Genomic DNA, 21,959 nt, shown 5'->3' on the forward strand with positions numbered 1-21,959 from the left:
ACCAGTGAATGGCCTTATGCAGCGGCTGAACAAGACGCTCGCAACAAGCCCGCAATATAGGTCGACGTCAAACGTAAGACGTGTGTTGCGGTGATACCATACATAACCTTCCTTTACAACGCGGCAGTGCAAGAAACGGCGCAGATCACGCCGTTGAAGTTGGTTTATGACAGGAACCATACCACGACCCTCGACGTCATGTTGTCACAAGCCACCGACCAAGAGAATGTCGTCACCGCCGCCCATCTCTACTGCGCCGAAGAAGCGCGAGAGCTCGCCCGCCTTCTCATCAAGAACCAGCAGCGGACCGACAACCGACACTAGTCTTCGACGATGCTACGTCGAGTACCAGCCCGGCGACCGTGTTTAAGGCCTCGATTCGGATACGCCGACTAGGGCTTAGCGAGAAACTGTTAAGACGCTATTTCTGACCTTGCAAGTTTATCCGACTTATTGACGCACTGGGCTATGCGGTCGTGCCAGATGGCATTTCGCAATCACAGCGGCGCCACGCTGGACATGAAGTCATCCACCTGGTGCATCTTAAGACTTTCTACGCCCGCTTACGGGCTTAGAGAATTAGTTTCTTTTTATTTGGTTGTCTTTTTTCTCTTTGTTATGGTTTTGTTTTCCCTTTCGTGTTTGTAGCATCGGGCCGACGTTTTCTTTTTTTAAGAGTTGTGTATTGAAGCGTGTATCGTTTATCGGCTGATCGCGTTTCACCGTCTAACAAAAGTTATCGCTCAGTGCACGACGCCTCTCCATGTATCGGAAGTTTTGGAATGTTATCAATGCTGTCTGTTGTCACTAAATCTTGCATAATCGGTTCGCATGTAAGTGCCACGCGAATTGTGTAGTTCTGTCAGGAAGACGTGCCTGCACCAGTGATTACTCTGAAACCTTCGACGAGTGATGCATAAAAGTCAACACGCTTGACCCGCTGATCAGATTTCGGCGATCGCCGACTGTGTTCGCCGCTATCCTTGTGCTTTGAGTGCAGCCTGTTTTTGTGGTCACAGGCTAGCCCAGTAAGTTTAACACACGTTTCGTCATTCTCAGTTTTGATACTTTGTTCTCACAGTCACTACTAGGGCACAATATTGTACTCCATATTACTAAGCTTCGCATGCCATTTTATCTGCAGTGACGTTCCCTGTAATTTCGCCATTACTTGGTAGCCATTGGAATATGATATCAAGGATAATACTCTTTGCTGTAGGTTAAGCATTTGTATTTCTTATAATACTGCCCTGTTCTATTTTCGAAAGCTGGTTTCCTTTATGCGCAACAGCGAAGTTTGCGGATCATTCAGGATAAGCCATCGAAATGTTCCTGAGGTCAACATACGAGGCGTAATGCAGAAAGCATAGCGCAAAGCTTTACCGTCATAGATGTTGTAAAGTGACGCTATCTAAAGGTTCTTCGCTCTGTATCAACGTTCTATAACGAACGATGATGCAGAGCTCCCATTCTTACGCGAACCATTTGTGTAGAGTTGAATGCGATCCCTCTGTGTAGTGAAGAGGTGCAACAACGTAAATATTTTATTCCAATTACTAGCATGTCGTACTAACAATTTAGACAGTAAATTGAAGTGACAATTTTTGGTCTGAAATTGGGAGTAGCCATGGTGGACTTGAAACGTTTGTGGCCAATATTAATGAACGGGCAGATGATTCGGGCGCTATACTATTACGGAAACGGGACGCGTTTCGAAGATGAATGGCTTGACAAAGAGGTTGATTGGTACATTGACCTAGCAAACAAAAGTAGTCTTGACATATTTTGTCAAATCTTAGCATCCGAAAACGTAGCTGCTGATACAAAGAAGTAACCAACGTGCTTGCAAATGCTCGAAGTTCTCACCTATATATATGCTTGAGAGTACCTCGGGCATTCGGCAGCCCTTGCAGATAGTACATTAAGCGCTGATACAGGAAGTACAATTCTTTTTGTAGTAATTGCGCAGCGAGCACGCGTAAGAAAACTGACGTTGTGTCACTCCATCTGAGTACTACAAAGCGACGAGGAACGTTGATAAGAGAAATTAGTTTCTCTTATTTTGCATTTACGTGCGGAGCCTATGACAACCGCCTACCAAGAACGACTCCCAAAAACTTGTGTTGTGATGGAGTGTCAATGCCCAGAGCGCCACGTTTTAATTGAACCCTCTTGCAGGTATTTCCAGGTGAAAGTAGGAACAGCCGTTGTTCTATTAGGTATGATCATACTTACGCTATTTAAGAACTCATTAATAATCACTTGGGCTATCCTGTGGGTGTTGCTAAATAATCTGAGCACCGGTATCAGAGAGAGAGAGAGAGAAAGGCAAAGGAAAAACAGGGATGTCAACCAGAGATTATCTCCGGTTGGCCACCCTGTACTTGGGGAGGGGCAAGGAGATGTGATAGATGAGAGAGAGGACTAAAAAACAAAGAAAAAACCTGCACACGCACGTACACACGAACTGTTTCTGTGTACACTGTCACACAGCCCGCAAAGATGTTCCTAGTCTTACACAGTGTCACCGTACAATCCTACGTGACACAGCGTACAGTCACAATCTGTCAAAACGCCCCGTCTCTTTCAAGTACCGCAGCAGCACCTTCATAGCGGATCGCGCTGATGTTCGCGTAGGCCAGTTTCAAAGGATATTGTTTTCGGTCATTGGGCGCTTGTCCAGTTGATCTAGGGTGGCCGAGAGGACTGCTGTTTGCGGGTTGAAACGAGAGCACTGACAAAGAAGGTGCTCGGTTGTTTCGTTGCACCCGCAGAAGTCACAAAGTGGGCCGTTGGCCATTCCGATAAGAAAAGAGTACGCATTTGAAAATGCTACTCCAAGCCATAGACGGACTAGAAGGGTGCAGTCACGTCATGGAAGCTCGGGCGGAAGACGAAGCTGTAAATTAGGGTCCAGTGTATGATGGCATGCACTTGTGAACTCAGGTGAAGTCCGCTGAGCTAATGTCAGGTCACGCGCCAGTACAGAAAGTCTTTTCGCTGCGACGGCTCTCGACAGAGTAATGGCAACGCAGTTAACCCTGTCATGGGCAGATCGGGCAGCTGCGTCTGCGCGATCATTGCCATGTATTCCACAGTGACTAGGCAACCACTGATATATTATATCGTGTACTTCGTCAACTATGCGATGGTGGACTTCTCTGATCTCTGCGACGAGCTGATCATGTGATCTATGGCGCAGTGGTGAGAGTACATTCTGAGGGCTGCCTTGGAATCACAGAACACTGACCATGCAGGAGGTGGTTCTTCCTGAATGAAATAAAGAGCCACACGCAGGGCTATCAGTTCAGCAGCTGTCGTTTATGATACATATGATGATTTTAGCTGTATTTTGACGGATCTTGTTGGTATCACCACAGCGGCAGCTGAACTTGCAGATGTGACTGAGCCATCGATTTAAACGTTTACGCGGCCACTGTGCACCGCATGTAAAAGTTCTAATGTGGCTTGCTTCAGGGCAAACGACGGCATGTTGGCTTTCTTCATGATTCCTGGGATGGCGAGACGTATTTCAGGTCTGTGCAGGCGCCATAAAAGGTGTGGATGGTCTCGCTGCATGCTCGTAGTTCGATGACAGTGAGGTACGATTGGCGACAATTATACGACTGAAAGTTGCGTGTGGCCTTTCTGCGGGTAAAGCGGCAAGATGGTGAGAAGGTAGTCGGGCAACGTGCCAAATATGCGCCCTGAGAACGTCGGTTGTCAAGTACGTGGATATTGGATGATCTTGAGCTATGACAATCATTGTCGCTGTAGACGCACACCTCGGAAGATCAAGACACGTCCTTAGGTTTTGAGCTTGTAGTCTTTGGAGTGCGCGCAGGTTTGTTTTGCAGGTGTTACCAAGCACAGGAAGGCTGTATCTTGCGAAACCGAGAAACAAGGCGCTATAAAGCTGCAGCATTGACCGCACCGATGTGCCCCATGACTTTCCACCGAGAAATTTGAGGAGATGTATTATTGTCATTAACCTCTTTTTTAGGTATGAAACGTCCGGGTGCCATGATAGGTTGAGGTCGATAATTACCCCTAAGAAGCGGTATCAGTTGCCCCTATGCATAAGGCACCTGCAGTGGAGGCAGCTGCAAGGCAGTAGACAACATATTGGGCAATTCAGCAATTACACAGTTAAAAGGCAATGAATTGAGTACATTTCCATGCGGAACACCTTGCCTCCCTTGTGGTTCCTGACTTTTGCCATCAGCGTTATGTAAGTTTTTCTATTCCTGTGATTTCTGTGATTCAGCTAAGTGTTCGACCTGCTATGACTGATTCAGTTGACCCACAAAGCACCTCTACGTTGCACATTGTGTCAAGTGCTCGCTAAATGTCTAGAAACAAAGCAACGGTGTGATCCTACCGCCGTTTCGTACATATGTTACAAGATCTAATATAGCATTCCTTGCACAACGGCGCCTGCAGAAGCCTGCCATGCTGTCACGTACTGCTACGATGCATTCCGACTACCACTGCAATCTCGTATCTACCACCTTCTCCATTAACTTACGCCGACAGCTCGTAAGACTCGCAAGTTGACTCCACAAATAGCGGAGATTTACAATGTTGACGTACATGAGCCACCATTACATGTGCCGAGATGTAGGAAAAGAATCTGTTGTCCAGGCATCTCTACGCATGTTCCATAAAATATTGGTGCTCATGGAACCAAAATTTTTCGAAGCAGCATAAGTAACTCTGCCCTGCGCTTCTACCGTCTTTTGTGTGGTCCACACTTATGCAAGTGTGGTCTTCCATTCGTCCAGTGAAAGCGGCTAATCTCATTCGGAATGTAGCCCCGCCTGCTGGAAGAGTTCACTTATGTTTTACCCTTTCCACAGAATTTATGAATTCGTGTTTCTTCAATGCTTTACCAGGGCGTATAATTACGTGCCTTGGTAAAGCACTAAATATTCCTGAATTCATAAAGCTGGCAAAACTCGTCCACGATGCCTGTTTGAGACACCTTTCTGCATAAGCAGTGTGAAACGTGTCATACATATTGTTCAGGTGTTAGAGTTGCTAGTGAAGTGCACAATTCCTACCAATGCTTTCTGCCTTGTTTTTGCAGCTGCCGATGCGTGCGATCATGAGCTTTTTGATGTGTGTGCGAGTTAGTAGCCATCGAGAAGACCTGTGCATCGATCTGAGAGAAGACCTTTGACAAGATCTGTCGACGTTCTCTGAGCTCTTCGTCATATGGTTTAAGCTACGCTGCTGAAGAGGCGTATTTGGTCGCAGTAAAAAACGCTAAACATTCCTTTTACCACATCGATGTGCCAAACATACTTACAGATAACCCGACTAAATTCTGGCAGCTTTTAAACCCCCAATCTTCGCGCGTTGTTACCCTGACTGACGATTCTGGACGTGTTATTTCAGACGTTGAGTGCGCTAACATATTTAATTCTGCCTTCGCATCTGTATTCACTAAAGAACAAAAACCACCACCCCTCATGACAGCCAGTGACCCCACAATTGCAATGCCAGCCGTTACATTCTCAGAAACCGGCATATCCCTTCTTATAGATAAGTTAAAACTTTCTTCATCTACCGGCATTGATGAAATCAACACAAAGGTCGTAAAAAACACTCTCCACTCGTCTACCAAGTTTTTATGCTTGCTATTTTCGCAGTCCATTTCTACAGGTATCATACCCCACGACTGTAAAGTGGGGAAGGTCGTCCCAGTCCACAAGTCCGGTAAAAAAGATTCACCACTTAACTACCGCCCCATATCACTTACCAGCATACCCTGCAAGCTCATGGAACACGTCATTTACTCTTTAACAATGCAGTTTCTGGACTCAAATAATTTCTTTCACTCATCGCAGCATGGATTTCGTAAAGGTTACTCCTGTGAGACTCAACTAGCCATTTTCGTTCACGACCTGCATGCCAACCTTGACGCTAATCTCCAAACCGACGCAATCTTCCTCGACTTTGCTAAGGCATTTGACAAGGTACCCCATAACCGCCTATTTCTGAAACTTTCCAGCCTAAACTTGCATTGTGACATGCTAGCATGGATAAAGGAATTCTTGACTCACCGCTCCCAATCAGTCATCATTAATAAACAAATGTCTAACTTACTACCAGTTTCCTCAGGGGTACCCCAAGGATCCGTCCTTGGGCCTCTTTTGTTTTTAATTTATATTAACGACCTACCTCAGAAATTAGATTGTCATATTCGGATGTTTGCCGACGATTGCGTTATATACAAAACAGTTACTGACACCTTTAACCAACAATCCCTACAAAATAACCTAAATCTGGTAGAAAACTGGTGCAACGACTGGCTAATGACACTTAATATAAACAAATGCAAATATATATCTTTCCACCGTCACAGTAATCCTCTCCTGTTTCCCTACACTATCTCTAACGTTCCTATCGACCCTGTCCAATCATATAAATATCTCGGTGTTCATCTTAGCCATGATCTTACGTGGAATAGCCATATCGCGAATATTATTTCATCTGCTAACAAAACGCTTGGCTTCCTAAAGCGTCATCTCCACTCTGCCCCCCTGCATGTTAAGCTACTCGCATACAAATCACTAGTTCGATCAAAATTAGAATACGCATCGCCCATCTGGTCCCCGAAACAAGTATACCTTGCTAATTCACTTGAATCAGTTCAAAACAGGGCAACTAGATTCATTCATTCCTCGTACTCTTTTGATATCAGCATATCATCTCTGAAATCGCAGTCCAACCTACCTACTCTTGCACTTCGTCGCCACATTTCTAGTTTGAGCTTATTTCATAAATTCTTTTATTCCGAGCTATCACAGGAACCCTACATCTGCCCTCCCCCACCACGTTTCTCTCTTCGCACCGGACATCAGCAGCAGGTGTCTCGACCACGAGCACACACAAAAACTTTTGCTTCGTCATTCTTCCCCCGGACTGCTTGCGACTGGAACGACCTTCCCCAAGAACTTGCTGCCATCACATGCCCATCTATGTTCCTTAACCAAATTACGCGTGCGCTTGCATCACAATAATCATTTTTGTTTGTATAACTCGTTCAACATTTTTCTGTTTACTGTTGTTAACCTATATGTGTCCCACCCCTTATGTAATACCCTCACATGAGGGTCTTTAAGGAAATAAAGTGAAGTGAAGCTGCTGATATTCGTAATCTAGACCAGCATAGCCTGCAGGGATCTTTACAAGATTTTTTTTACAGCGGTTTATGTTGCTTTCGATAAGCGATAAGGTTCGAAAAACTAAGGTTTGAACACTCCTCATTAAAAAATTTTGTTGCACCTCCCTCTAAACATAGAGTTCTTTGTTTCTTTTACCGGAAAAACTTGTCATTAAGCTCCGCTGTGCACTGTCCACATGACGATGCCGAGGAACGAGTAAAGACTTTCACACTTCATGATCACGAGTGCCAAGTCAGGTACTTTCTATTAAAAAGAAAAATTGGCTAGTCTTTCTCGCTACTTGCTGTGATGCAAATCTTCCTTAGGTGCACATCTTCCTGCGCCTTCTCAAACCACCGCAGGTTGCACGTGCGATAACGAACTTTCGCGTCGTTTCCGAGAAAAGTTTAGCTGGGCATTGGTAATGAAAATGGCTCGAGATGATAGCGTATGCACTGCTGTCATTTGTTTTGTTCACATCATAATCGCACAATAAATATGACATTATTCGCAAATACTAAGGAGAGATGCGCTCGTCCATTGCAGATGTTGAACAAAAGCAAACGCCCGCCAAAAAAAGAAGAATATGCGAAAAATTAAAAGACGTTCGCGGCTCCTACACGGGCGCCGGAACACATTTCAATTTTTCAATTCTTCTTTTTTGGGTCCGCGTTCCCTGTTTTGCATCATGCCTCTTCCCCACCACAGTGTATTCCATTAAACCCTCGATTTCTTCCATTTAGGATGTAGGTAAGCTTAAAAATTAGCAATGTCCTGCTGAAATAACACCTCTTTAGGGATAATGAGTAACAGCTGAGAAGAGTCGTTAATATTACTTCGGTATTGTGAACTAAATGTGAATTATCAGAGTGGGGACAAATGTTCACTGACTAGGAAGTAGTGCAGTGTTAGATAGTGATAGGCATCAGCGTAGAGCACGTGAAACCGCTAGATATCTCAAGCAAGGTGGTTGTATAATACGGTGCACTTCAATTTAGTCACTTCTGACTACGCACAGACACCAACCTATTCACGCAGCTAGGTTGCTTTCAAGTGTTCTTTTATTTTTGTGCCTTTTCATTAAATAACAGCCAAGTTTAGGAACTTCTACCACAATGAAACTAGTCGTAAATTTTTAGCATAGCTCCAGCTACAAAATCTACCGTAACAGGCTATCTTTAGTTTCATGGACGTAGTTTTCCAAATCATTAAGTAGAAAAAAAGAATGTCATGCAAAAATCAGGCTTAACGATGTATAAATTACTGAAAATTGGCTTTGTTTAAATAAACAATATATTATGCTCTTTGCTCTTTACCAAAGCATCACATACATGCAAAACACACCTGCCACGGGAATTCCCCTTTCTGGGCGAGTGTGTTCTGGACTTCCGGCTGCGGAAACAGGTACGAGTGGGTCTCCACCGTCTTCTCTGTGCGCACGATCAAGTGGAAGCAGCACACCTGCTCTGGGCCGCATTCGTTCTTTCTTGCACCCGCCTGCAAACGGTGACATCGCTGCTGCTACTATGCAGAACACAGTGGACAGCTGGTTGAAATTCACATTCGTAATTCTTTCGAACAGGAATGCTGAAATTCTGAGAGAATTGCATACGCCAACAGCTGTAGTAAAGTAGCTTGGTGGGGGCCCAGGCAACTATTGCTTAGCATGTGGAACATTGTTTTTAAAGTCCACTACATACTATTATGCTTTCATAAGGTTAACAGGTTCAATCAAGTAGCAACCGAGGCCTACAGAAAAGAATGACGAAGCATAATATGTAATACAGGTAAAAAGAAAAAGAAAAGTTGCTGCCAATTTGAGGAAATACGAATACACCGCAAACGGCAAGGTGCCGCAACAACATTTACTACATAAACATATTTCAGGTTTCATAACAAAACGCCCAAATAAACAGATTTCAGGTTTCAAAGCAACAGCCCAATCATCGGAGAATAATTAAACATCTTCTGAATAAAAAAAAACACTATGAACAGGAAAACACGCCGGCTAAAAAGCAAAACAAAAATGAATCACTCTCACCTCCATTTGAAGTTCGTGAGTGGTGATAGTGAAAAAGAAGAAAAAGAGACTGCGCTTAAAACAAGTCAGAAAATAAAGCCGAGATAGGCCTTAATTTACTGAACATTTTTAACAACAGCGCAGTGGTTATGTACTCTCACCAAATTCCCCGGGCTTCCAGGAAAAGAATGACCAATTACAGAAATTTAACATTGTCTACATCGGTTTCCATGATCATAAATTGAAAGAAAATGATTTCATCCGTGCTTTTACTGCTCTATTCAGGAAAACAACCTTTAATTTCGGCGATAATACAGCTTCGTTTGTATTTTCTAGGAATTTTGCTTCTTTTGTGTCGCAGAACAGACGACTTAAAATATTGGCAGATAATATGGAAGCTATAAATTTTCAAGAGCAGTACAGTTAATTTCTGCAATTAATTCTTTCAAGGACGATTAATGACTACGCATGCTCATCTGAGCAGGGACGATTCAGTGAGTAAAACCTATGAACGTCCCGAAGTTACCATGAAAAGCTTATACATCTTTTTTTTTGCAAAGAGACATAAAAACTTAATCCAGATGTTAATATCAATACTTGCGTTGCACTTTGGGTGAATTCCGCGAAACCCACAAAATTATTATGTGATGATTTGGTAATTTTTAGGGAATCAATAAAGGAATGAAGTAAGTACGATCCTTGAAGAACGAAATAAAATCAAGGAAGTACCATGGACATATGGGCCGACGACCAGCTGTGACACGCGTGCTCCAGCAACGCGCCGACTGTGGGTGGTGCCATTGTGCCGCGGTCGCTCTCACTGGTCGACGAAGATTAAATTAAACTGCTCGGGTTTATTGCTGCGTCCATGGATGCGCTCCTCTCTATCACGTCGCCATAAAAGCCGTTATCACCGCCACCAGCGCCGTTCTTACCTGTGCAATCACGCGAGACCAACGAACAAACTCTAGAAATCATGCGAGCGGTAAACAGCGCTAAACAAGAGGACAAAGAGACGGACATAGACAACAGCGCTGACTAACAACCAAATGTCTTTACTCTTTCAGTCAGCATATATATACTTCACCGCTATCTCAAAGCATAGAATCAACAGAATTCATCATGTGCTGCAGCAAAAATTGCAATTAATGCTATAGGAAGGCCATCTCCTTAGGAAAGAGGGAAATGGAGGAAAGGCTTAGACATGCTTCGCGGATATTACGAATGTGAAAAGCTTCGGAAATAAGACGTGCGCGGTCATCGCGGTATTTTGACAGATAGGTCACATATTTAAAAGACCGCCGCTTGCAGCCGCATTCATTGCAATGCAGTGACAACTGACTATCTCTAGCTCGTTTTTCCACTTTGTTTGAGTGTTCGCGCATGCGGTCATTGATGCTTGCAAACGGTCAAACAGGTCATGCGGTCAAGCGCTTGCATGAAAGGAGAATCTTATAAACTACGCAGTCACGACAGTCAGCAAGAAACATATGCCTGTGCTGCTGTTTACAACGTTTTTCTTGTTCTCGGTCAGCCGATTCACTTGATCGCTCAGGCTACATAACTTATTTCTGGCAGTGAACAGCAACCAAACATCTCCCCTGGTGACAACCTTTTGAGATTATGCGCAACCTGGTGCACATATGGCATAACCGCAACCATTTGCCATAAGCGATTCTCAGAGTGAGTAACTGTCGCTTGCTTTCTTTTAAGGCTTCTTACGATGCTTTCAGCGATGCTAGTTAAAAGCGGTAACGGGAAAGCTGCGAGCTTCAGCCTGGCTACTTGAAATTTCAAGCTTGCATCTACTTGGTGGTCACAAGACCTGATGAGGGCCGCCTTCATGCAAGGTCTTGCAATACCGCGCATGTTTGAGTGCGCGGAAGGGAAGGGGAGAAGGCTCTTGTGAGACCGAGCAGCATAACCTCAACATACATGATTGCTTGAGAACAATAGCTCCAAGTCTAAGAAACGCAGCTTATTCTCTGACGGATAAGCCGTGGAGGATAAGCTTTTTATACAAACGAAAGGTGTGTGCATCGGTTCATGAATAGCCCCTGTTCTCAGCGACGTATTATTGGCCAGCTATGACTGCAGTCCATGAACTGAGCTCAGCTAGACGAGCACTGGCAATGTGTTGCGATCTCTTTTAATAATTTACAATGTTTACACTACTGACGCGCAGCCTGCTGCTGCTATAACATTTTACCTGCTTCGCACAGTTTTACCGCACAGTTTTACTCATTTGAATTTACCACGAAGCATGCGTCGGCCAATACGCTGCGTTTCTTAGACTTGGAGCTATCGTTCTCAAGCAATCATATATGTTGATGTTATGCAACTCGGTCTCATGAGAGCCTTCTTCCTTTTTCCTCCGTGCACTCAAATATAGTCAAGTGTGGTATTGCAAGATCTTGCATGAAGGCGGCCCTCATCAGGTCTTGTGACCACGAAGTAGATGCAAGCTTTAAATTGCAAGTAGCCAGGCTGAAGCTCGCAGGTTTCCTGTTACCGCTTTTAACTAGCATCACTGCAACCCTTGCAAAAAGCCTTAAGAGAACGCAATCGGCAGCTACTCAATCTGAGAATCGCTAACGGAAAATTTCATTCATTTTTCATTCATTCATTTATTTATCCAAAGTTCTTTGTACAGGATGAATTTGCTGTTCAATCTAAGCATGCAGTGCTGGTGAAATGGCCAGGCAGTTGGCGAAAGAACATATTGAATTCATATTACAACAATTAATACATTCTCTCGCATATATACACTGAACACCGTCCAGTGCATCAAACAAAAAATAACAAGCATTTTGAGTTCCTGTTTTTTCATTACACAATGTCGTCAAGAAAAACATCAAAGTCAAAACAAAGTCAAAACATCGAAGCGATACCTAAATACACCAGTCACTCACAGGACTACAACTCAATTCTTCAAACTACTGACTTCAAAATTATATACAGGTATCGAAGCATGATCATAAGCAAAAGTTGAAAACAAAGTCGGTAAACAATTCCATATGAGTCAACTGGCTTTACCTGCTAAGTGTTTATTGAGCTTGCACACCATTTTCTGATCGCTTTATTCATTTTTCGTTTCGTGTTTATTTTTATTATTTCGTGTTTTTCACTCGATTGATTAAATACTGCAGGGACATAGTAGTTCCGGGTTCTTTTTCCATAGTCAGTGTAGACACGTGGTTTCACGTACCTCTCAGTTTGTCGCAATGTCACGTTCTTTTTTACGGCAACCCTAAATTTTTTGCTGAAGTGGTGATCCTTCAAAACTACATAATTAAATAGTTCTTTCACTGGTAGTATACCCAGGGCTTGGTATTTTTTCCTTGTACCTTCGCTATCTAACCCTGTACCGTAAATTATGCTCTTGACTATTTTACGAATTACACGATTAAATTCTTGTTTTTTTGTTTTCAGAGCAAGTGCCGTATAATGTAATGTCATATATAAGTAAAGATTCAGCTAGCGCCTTAAATACAATAAGCTTTACTTTAAATGGAGCTCTGCCTCGAAGGTGATACACCATGGCAGCAATTGATCTTTGCTTTTTACATATGTGTTTAACGTGACCATTCCAATTAAGACATTGATTGAAATGTACACCTAAATTGTTGTGTTCGATTGTTGTGTTCATATAGGAGGTTGTGGCCAAGTACTGCACCAGGGTGGCCAATCCTGCTCTGGTGAGCAGGATTTACTTACTCTGTAAATACTATACAGTTGATTCGAGTGGTGAAGGTAGGCAATGACATGAATTACAGTCTAACGAATGCAAAAAAATCCTCCTATTAATTATGATAGCTTTGTGAGGATTCTTAAAACAAATTAGCTTTGTTTTTCCTTTATTTATGAAAATATAATTTTACTGAAACCAATCACATAATTTAACAATATCACTCTGTAGTTGTTGGAACCCTGTATCAATGTTGGCAACATCTATAGTAATCGCAGTGTCGTCCGCATGCTGGAAAATTTTAGAATGTAATGGTAGAAGGCTGAGGTCTGTAACATAAATGTTAACGACTCTGGATGTATACCGCTGGTTGGTTAATCGAAGGATGGTGTGGTCAATCCACGATGGCTGTGGTTATGCCATATGTGCACCAGGGGTGCTATAACGTAAAACTATTCCGAACTTTTCTATTCCAATTCTGCTATCAGCCCTCCACGATTGGTCAAAAACTTTTTTCGACCACCCCCACTTCCCCTGTCTGTCACGCGACGTCACGAAAACCGCGATACCTCCCCATCTGATATGATGTGTACACACTGATTATGCATGATTTGACAGAAAAAAAGAAAAACAGTTATTTCTGATTCGACCCCTTTTCACCATTAGCCCTCGGCTATTGGTAAAAAGTTTTCGGGCTGCACCCACTTCGCCTGCCTGTCACGCGACGTCACAAAACCGCAAGAACTCACCGCGTCAAAGTGACGTGTACGCGATAAAGATGCATTAATATGCCGAACAAAACTGAATTTTCTTCGGAATAGCCGCAGGATGCCCCGTTCCCAAAGGAATAGAAGATGGCTACCGCCGATCGCTCAGACCCTGGCTACTCGCACCTGCCGGAGAGCATGAGTGTATTTGCGAATAATAAAACTTCTTGCGTGGCTGTGTAACGTTTTCGAGCACTTTCGGCACGTTTACACCCTCATTTTGCTAACTCTTCTTTGCTGAGGGTCCGTTTTAGCGTCATTCTTGAGTTTCCGTTGCATGCCGCGGCGATTTTCGACCAGCCACCACAAGCTAAGTAAGGGAAAGCCGACCAATCGTAGACGCCGGCACCACCCCCTTCATCCGGTTATCGACTTTCAGTGCAGTGGCTCGGCCCCATCGAATCCCTCTCCACTTGAGCGTTCTCCTCGCCTCTTGTCAGCCAATTAGATACGACAAGCCGCTCAGTGTAGGCAATGTTATTCGTTTTTCAAGCAAACAAAAGTGACCTCCTATGAACGAGGAGAGCGTTTGATAGGTCTGTTCGACAACCCTTCGGGTGACCGCCCGGTGCTTGCGTTGGTGGTTACGCAAGTTTGACGTCAGGAGATTGGAATAGAAACATATTGGAATAGTTTTACGTTATAGGGCCCCAGGTTACGCGTAATCTCAAAAAGGTTGTCATCAGGCCAGATATTCACTATGAAATTATTTCTGGCAGTTCACTGCCAGAAATAAGTTAGGTAGCCTGAGCCATGAAGTCAATCGGGTGACCGAGAGCAACAAAAAACGTTGTGAACAGCAGCACAGGCAGAGGTTTCTTGCTGGCTGTTGTGACTGTGTGGTTTATAAGATTCTTCTTTCATGAAAGCGTTTTTATGTCGGTCAAACGGGGTGTGGCATCAATGACCGCATGCGCGAACACTCAAAGTTGAAAAATGAGCTAGAGATAGTCAGTTGTCACTGCATTGCAATGAATGCGGTTGCGAGCGGTCTTTTAAAGATGTGAGCTATCCATAAAAATACGGTGATGACCGTGCACGTCTTATTTCCGAAGCTTTCCACATTCGTAATAGCGGCCGAGCATGTGTAAACCTTCCCTACATTTCTCTCCTTCCGAAGAAGATTGCCTTCCTATAGCATTATTTGCATATTTTGCCGCAGGACATGTTGAATTCTGTTGATTCTGTGCTTTGAGATAGCGGTGAACTATATATATGCTGAATGAAAGAATAAAGACATTTGGTTGTTAGCGCTGTTGTTTGTGTCCCTCTCTTTCTCCTGTTGTATAGCTCTGTTTACTGCTCGTACTAAGCTTACTGCGTATTGCTGTCTAATAATTTGATTCTACAACCGTTGCTTCGCCTCTTTGTCGAAACTGCTATTTTATTACATTGCAATGTCACGGGGAGATGCTCACCTGAGGCGGCTTCTCCTCGACAGTGTCATCCTTGCATTCGTCTTCGGGCACACACATGCAGCCATACACCTCCACGGCGGCGCCAGAATCGGCCGCAGCGGTTCCATTTTGCTGTGGGGCACCCTCTGCGGAAGCTATACGCGTCAGCAGAAGGCAGGCACCGAGAACTATGCACGTTTTCCTGCAACACCGGAAAAGGCATCGCGTGAGAACTCACTACATTCGTACAGTAATCTCGATTCACCAAGTACGTCAAGCTAGCTTCCCTTTGTTGTGTTCGTGGTGACATGTATCTGCTGGTGGTGACAGTTTTTATTTGGGTAAACGCGAAAAATAAAAGACCAAGTAAGACCGTGGCTTTATCAAATTTTCGTGGTCCTAATGTCCGCCACCCAGTAGTGTTCATTCTTTGAAGCCTCTTTCGAGAGCACTGTTGTCGTTCGCGCGGAACCCATTCTCGTCTCGCATTGGTTCTCTCCTTTCGCGGCAGGACTTTGAAGCGGATAAAGAAAAACTGGGGAAATACACGGAGCAGGAAAGTGTTGCATATATTACTTTCAAGTGAGCTGTAGAATTTGTGATTCAAGTTATAGAAAACATTGCTATAATATTGAATAAATAACTATTCATAGACGGTAGAAAAATTCACCAGTGCGCACAAGGCAATTGCCAACAAAACACCAATCTTCGTATCTTGTAATTCATTTTTAAAGAAACAGCTTGGCCTGCGCTAGCTAGAACATTATAGGGCATCATATGGGCAAGATCACTTTGCCAATGGCTTCCTATTCCTGATTGGAATGTTATGCACCTGAAGAAGCAATTATCATTCAAATGCCTTAGTGAGACCGGCATGTACGTGAAGAAAGTGATTTTTTATGCACAAAGACAGAGTTGAAGGTGCACGATTCTATGGTAGATAGCTGCCCTTCTCTATCACCAATCAATAAATTTAATCCCGATCGGCCGGCATGTTTTTTTTTTTTTGCAATGATTGCGGTGCGGCATAGTTCTGTATACTGCGGTCTACTGTAACACAAAGCACAAAAAAAAAGGAAATGACTCACATCCAGCGGCAGGTCACGGAGCGGAAGGACAGTGATTATCGTACTCCACTTATTCGTCACCGAAGAAATCGTGAGAGCTTTAGGAAACAAAAAGAAAGCGAACGTGAAGGATGGCGAGCTCAAAAGAAGGTAACCCTGATGCCTTCAATGAACAAAATATCCCATGGCTTCAAATGATTGGTGAAAGGCACGGCGCTGAAGTGTTTTTTTTTTTTCTTTTCAGCTCTTCTACAGGTGAAAGGTCTATACGAAAAATTTAATGTCACAGAAAATCTTTTCAAAACAAAATGTGAAATAAACCATGTAAAGAGATATTTGAAATACGTCGACAACACTGCCTGCAAGGTTTTTTAGACGCGCGGAAAATCCTACAAAGGGCCTGCAGGCCGATGTATTAATATTAGATTAAGTGAGCACAGGTACGCGACAGAAATGCTCCGTTCACTAGGTCCTTTGGCGGCACGCTGAGCACAATGTGGCTGCAAGCCAATCTTACGTCAAACTCCTGCCTTTGCTTCGAGTTGTCGATAAATTGGACTTCGCCCTACCATCTGCTGGCCGCCTGGTTAGCTCAGGTGGCATAACGGCGGCGCTGGGTTCGACTCACGGACCAGGACGAATTTTTCTTCGACTGCGTGGCTTTTCTTTCGAACAACCCGTATGGGTTGCCGTTGTAGCAATTAGCTACGTTTGAGCGGATGTCTTATTTTGTCCCTTTATTAACTACTTCCATACACCTTGCGGTTTCCGCAGAAGTATTCAACGAAAGCAGGGCTTTGTCACTCTGCAGCTCTAGAACAAAGCGCGTGAAATTTCGGAAGCTTCATCATCATCATTCCATTTTATGTCTACTGCACGACGAAAGCCTCTACCTGCGAGCTCCAATTACCCCTATCCTGCGCCAACCGATTCAAACTAGCGGCCGCGAATTTCCTAATTTCATCGCCCCATCTAGTCTTCTGCCGTTCTCGACTGCGCTTCCCTTCTTTTGGTAGCCATTCTGTCACCCTAATGGGCCAGCGCTTATCTAACCGGCGCATTGCATGACCTGCCCACATCAATTTTTTTCTCTTAATGTCAATTAGAATATCGCCTATACCCGTTTCTCGCTGCTCCAAACCGTTCTTTCGGTCTCTAAACGTTATGCCTAGCATTATTCGTTCCATCGCTCTTTCGGCCGTCGTTAACTTGCTCTCAAGCTTCTTTCTCAATCTCCAAGTCTCTGCCCCATGAGTCAGCACCGGCAAAATGCACTGATTATACACTTTCCCTTTCGGTGATAATGGTAAGCTTCCAGTCAGGAGCTGACAATGTCTGCCGTATGCGATCTAGCTCATTTTTATTTTTCTATGAATTTTCTTCTCATGATGAAGGTTCCCTGTGATTAATTGACCTAGGTAAACGTACTCTTCACAGACTCTAGAGACTAACTGGCGATACTGAACTAATGTTCCCTTGCCCGGCTATTGTTGATTATCTTTGTCTTCTGCATATTAATCTTCAACCCCATTCTCACGCTCCATCTGTTTAGGTCCTCAATCATTTGTTGCAAGTCGTCTGCAGTGTTGCATAATAGAACAATCTCATCGCAAACCGAAGATTGCTGTGGTATTCGCCTTCGATCCTTACTCTTATGCCTTCCCAGTTTAATAGCTTGAATACTTCTTCCAAGCAGGCAGTGAGTAGTAGTGGAGAGATTCTGTCTCCTCGTGTGACCCCTTTCTTTTTAGGTACCTTCCGTCTTGTGTAGAATTAAGGTATCCGTGGAATCTCTGTGAATATTTTCCAAGATATCTACATAAGCGATCTGTACACCTCGATTAGGTTATGCCTCTATGACGGCTGGTATCTCTACTTTGGAAGATTATTTCATTCAAAAAAATGACACAGGAAACCAGGTTAGAGCACCTTCTCTGGCGTTGAGAGAAAGAATCTTCAAATTCACAAACGATGGTTAGATCAAACCATACTTGTCATTGTGAGACCAGAGCGGCATAAACTACTTTCGTTTTCATCTGTCGTTGCATTTTTCCTCTCATTTATCCATCTTGCGTATATCTGAGCTATGCTAGCCAATAATAAACATTTTAAACTTTGCTCATATGTGTGTCAGTTTCTTTTTGGTCCTTTTTATGGTGCAGTAAACAGAACGATGTCGTGCCAACTGTCCCGTGTCGAAGCCATATTGGGTATAGTTCTTTCGATTGGACATGATCCCGATCGAAATTGCGACATGTCCAAGGGGGTATCAATTCTGACATGATCAGCAGTTATGTCCACCTAAAAAAATATAAAAAATTTCAAAATTCTTGAAGCATCACTAAGGCCCTGCGGGTGGAAGGCGGAACAGAAGGCATGTTTCGAGTTAATCTTAGTTTACTTCTAACCCGCCGTAATGCTTGCCACTTGATGAAAAGATGCACAAGGAAAGCTATAATATTTTTGTGCTGAAATAAAAGAAAAAGGGTATTTTCGCCTATTCTGCCATCCAGCCCACATTAGTATGATAAAAGCCAGAAAGGAAGAACAAATGAAGGGGGATTTTCATGGTGTTGACAGGACACATACGGCAGTGAAAAGGACAGGCAGAGTGAAATATCGGCGACTTCCAATGAGCTTAATCTTCGCGTTGGATTCCTTATGTAGACTGGTGGAAAATAAACAAGACAAAGCACAGCGATTTATAGTCTTCATCCACTGTCAGAAGATTCGAGCGCGTGCTACCAGTACCTCAAGGCCCGGCACGATATTCAAATTCATGTTTCAACAGTACAATGGAAATCGCACTGACACGTATATATCCGCGTTTTTTTTTTTCATAATTTCATGCTCAATAATTTCACAAGTTAGCAGGGTCCTATGCTTAGCAAGCACTTTGTATTCATTGAAAAGGGATGCGCCACGACCGTATTATTATTATTATTATTATTATTATTATTATTATTATTATTATTATTATTATTATTATTATTATTATTATTATTATTATTATTATTTGTTTTGAACCCATATAGAATTAACAGGAAACGGAAAGCGAGGAGCAGGTTCGCAACTGCCACCGGAAGGGGCACAACGCCTGCCTACTCTTGGGAAGGGAGGTGACAGCAACACTGAAATGGAAGATAGGAAGGAGGGGAGGAAAGAGGAAAGGAAGAGCAACAGGACAAATCTAAAGAATAAAGTAGAACACAGCACAGATCACAAAGAGTAGGACCGGTCACTGAAGGTCACGCTACTACAGAATGTTGAATAGAATTGTTTCGACGCTACAAGCGAGAACCTAACTTAATTAACTCTAGACAAGTAAGTAGAGCGCGATGAGGCTGATCACGCTTAGACGCACAACCACTGGGGTACAAACATTCGTCGAGTGTCGTACACCGCAGACCAAGCAGACGATAGTCTCTCACTAGCGACATGCGCTGAGCACTGAAAGCGGGGCACTCAAATATCAGATGCTGAAGTGTCTCGCAGCAGCCGCAAGACGTACACGATGGACTTGGCACAGGTCCTTGTCTGTATAAACGTTCGAGCACGTTCACGCAGCCAACCCTCAGCTTGAGTAGTTGTGCTCTAGCGCGACGAGGCAACCCTCGACCGCGAACACGCGGCGGGAACGTTCCATTTGCGACGCGCTGGTCTGGATGCTGCTTGAGTAGGTGGCGACGAATTAGCAGACGAGCGTCATTCGCAAAAAATTTCTGGCGGAAGTTGCAGCGAGTCGATGAGCCCCTTCATTTCCGTCGATTCTTAAGTGTGATAGTATCCATTGAGCAACTAGAGACACCCCACGTGATGAAATTTTGCTCGCCGAGTCAGTAATGCTGCGCACAACTGGGCAATCAATTTCACTGCATTGTAACCTGCTAAGGGCAGCGCGGGAGTCCGAAAAGATGGTAATCTTCGATGTAGTTAACTTCTCATGCACGTATTTCAGTGCAACGTTAATCGCTGCAAGCTCCGCAGGACAGTAGTGGCAGTGAATGCCAAGATGTCACGTCACAATATTGTGATCATCGTTGTGATGCTCACGCAAATGGCTGTTCAGGCATCTGCGGACTGTGCGACAACTCTTTTATTCAGTTCATTAAGTAAGATCAATTATTCAAAAAGTTTAATATTATCTTAGGGCCAAGTGCGTTTCGTAACGTTGTAGACGAGATTCAAAAACGACCCACCCAATTTTCGCTGACAACGTGCATACAGCGTGATCATTTTTCTGGCGTTTCAAGAAAGCCCGCGAAGTATGAAACAAAACCAAGTGACTGCGCTCATTCGCTACCGTATTGCAGCGCCCTCAGTTGCGGTTATCGCGAGAGAATTGTGCGCGTGGACCGTCGCGAAGTGAGCGGCCCTAGGCATCGGATTCGGTATTCCTCGGAATCGTGGACGGTTGCCCACGGAAAGGAGGCGCCGCCGTCGCTGACAACCGGTAGGCTCGACACGTGGTTGAGAGCTTCGCAAGAAACGGCGCATGAGCGCATTCACGTGGTTTTGTTTAATATTTCATGGGTTATCTTTAAACGGCATAAAAATCACCACGCAGCATGTACGTTGCCACAAAAAATTGTATCGTTCCTTTCTGAACATCCCCTACAAAGTAACCAAACGCACTTGGCGCTAACGTGAATAATAACATTTTCGCACAATTGATCTTAGGTAACGAAGTAAGTAAGCCGAATATCAATATACTCTCAGGAGCGCCACATAACGGCTAACCATATGTAGTTGGTTTCAGTCAGCTGCGATTAACCACATTTTTTTTTAATCCTTCGTTCAAGTTACTTGAAACACCCTCTATATCACTCAGGACGGGTGCCAAACGAGATCTGCCGCAAATTCCAATTTTCTCGATAAAGATGCGGTCCTTCCAGGAAACAAAGGTTGATTTATTGAAAGACTTCAGCCATTCCAAGGGACTGCTTGTCCATACCTGAGCGAGGTTGAAGAGCAAATGAGCGAAATATGTCAATGAATTTTTTACTCACCAACTCAAATGGTTTGTCGTGAGGCATGTAGCACATATCAACAATTGACCTTATGCCGTCAGTATGAGTATAGTAGTGTACAGGACGACACGTCCATAGTGAACAAAATATTGTTGCGGGGAACCTCGATGTCGGCTATCTTATATAGAAAGTGAGTTTTCTCTTTGATACATGGAGGGACGGTGAGTGGTTGGAATTTTTTAGATCACGCTATCGACATTCGATAGCCTGATCTCACGGTTATGATTCGTCAAATCATGGGCCTGCCGCGATTTCGTTTTGTGTTTTGGGCAGTAGATAGAACTTTTCTCCAATCGTGTTTAGAAGAACCTTTGCTTTGTTGTAGGTTCATGGGATCTTTTTCGGTAAGTAAATCACTTACAGTGTCACGGCCTAAAAGTTTGAAGTCGGTAGTTTGGGCACCAGGCAGTAATATTCAGAATGATTTATTAATCAGCTGAAGTAGTGCATCAGGCGGAGGTGTTCGTGGGAACCATACGATTATGTCTATGCGAGAACCGAGAGTTCTAAGGGCGTTTTTTTTTCTCAATATTGAAAATATTTCTCTCAAACAGCTATTATTTCTGAAACATAAATGTGCTGTCTCGTATCTGAGCTTCAGGAGAATGCCATTTTCGTAAAATCTGTAGTGGGTGTTTTAAATTTTTACTTTAAATATTGACAGATGACAATTTCTTCGTTTCACATTTGTAAAAATTAACAGGTACTGTAAGTAGGCCGCAAGCGAGAATGATAGGCGACGGCCACGCTTGTGTCTCCGATGAACCACCGTCAGCTGCAATAGCCTGCCCTCGATTCATGCAGTCTGTCACCACCAA

General features: G+C 43.7%; 1 protein-coding gene across 1 annotated transcript in view; it reads right to left on the reverse strand.

The window, feature by feature from the left end:
• LOC142590706 (inactive CLIP domain-containing serine protease A3-like) overlaps positions 1-21,959 on the reverse strand; it is a 113,883-nt gene that overhangs the window by 65,096 nt on the left and 26,828 nt on the right. The window contains exons 2-3 of the mRNA XM_075703122.1: positions 15,066-15,246; positions 8,517-8,669 (exon numbers count right to left, since the gene is read on the reverse strand). Coding sequence (XP_075559237.1) covers positions 8,517-8,669; positions 15,066-15,246 — 334 coding nt within the window. The remainder of the gene's footprint in view (positions 1-8,516; positions 8,670-15,065; positions 15,247-21,959) is intronic.

The sequence above is a fragment of the Dermacentor variabilis genome, chromosome 8 (assembly GCF_050947875.1).
Source record: "Dermacentor variabilis isolate Ectoservices chromosome 8, ASM5094787v1, whole genome shotgun sequence".
Lineage (NCBI taxonomy): Eukaryota > Metazoa > Arthropoda > Arachnida > Ixodida > Ixodidae > Dermacentor > Dermacentor variabilis.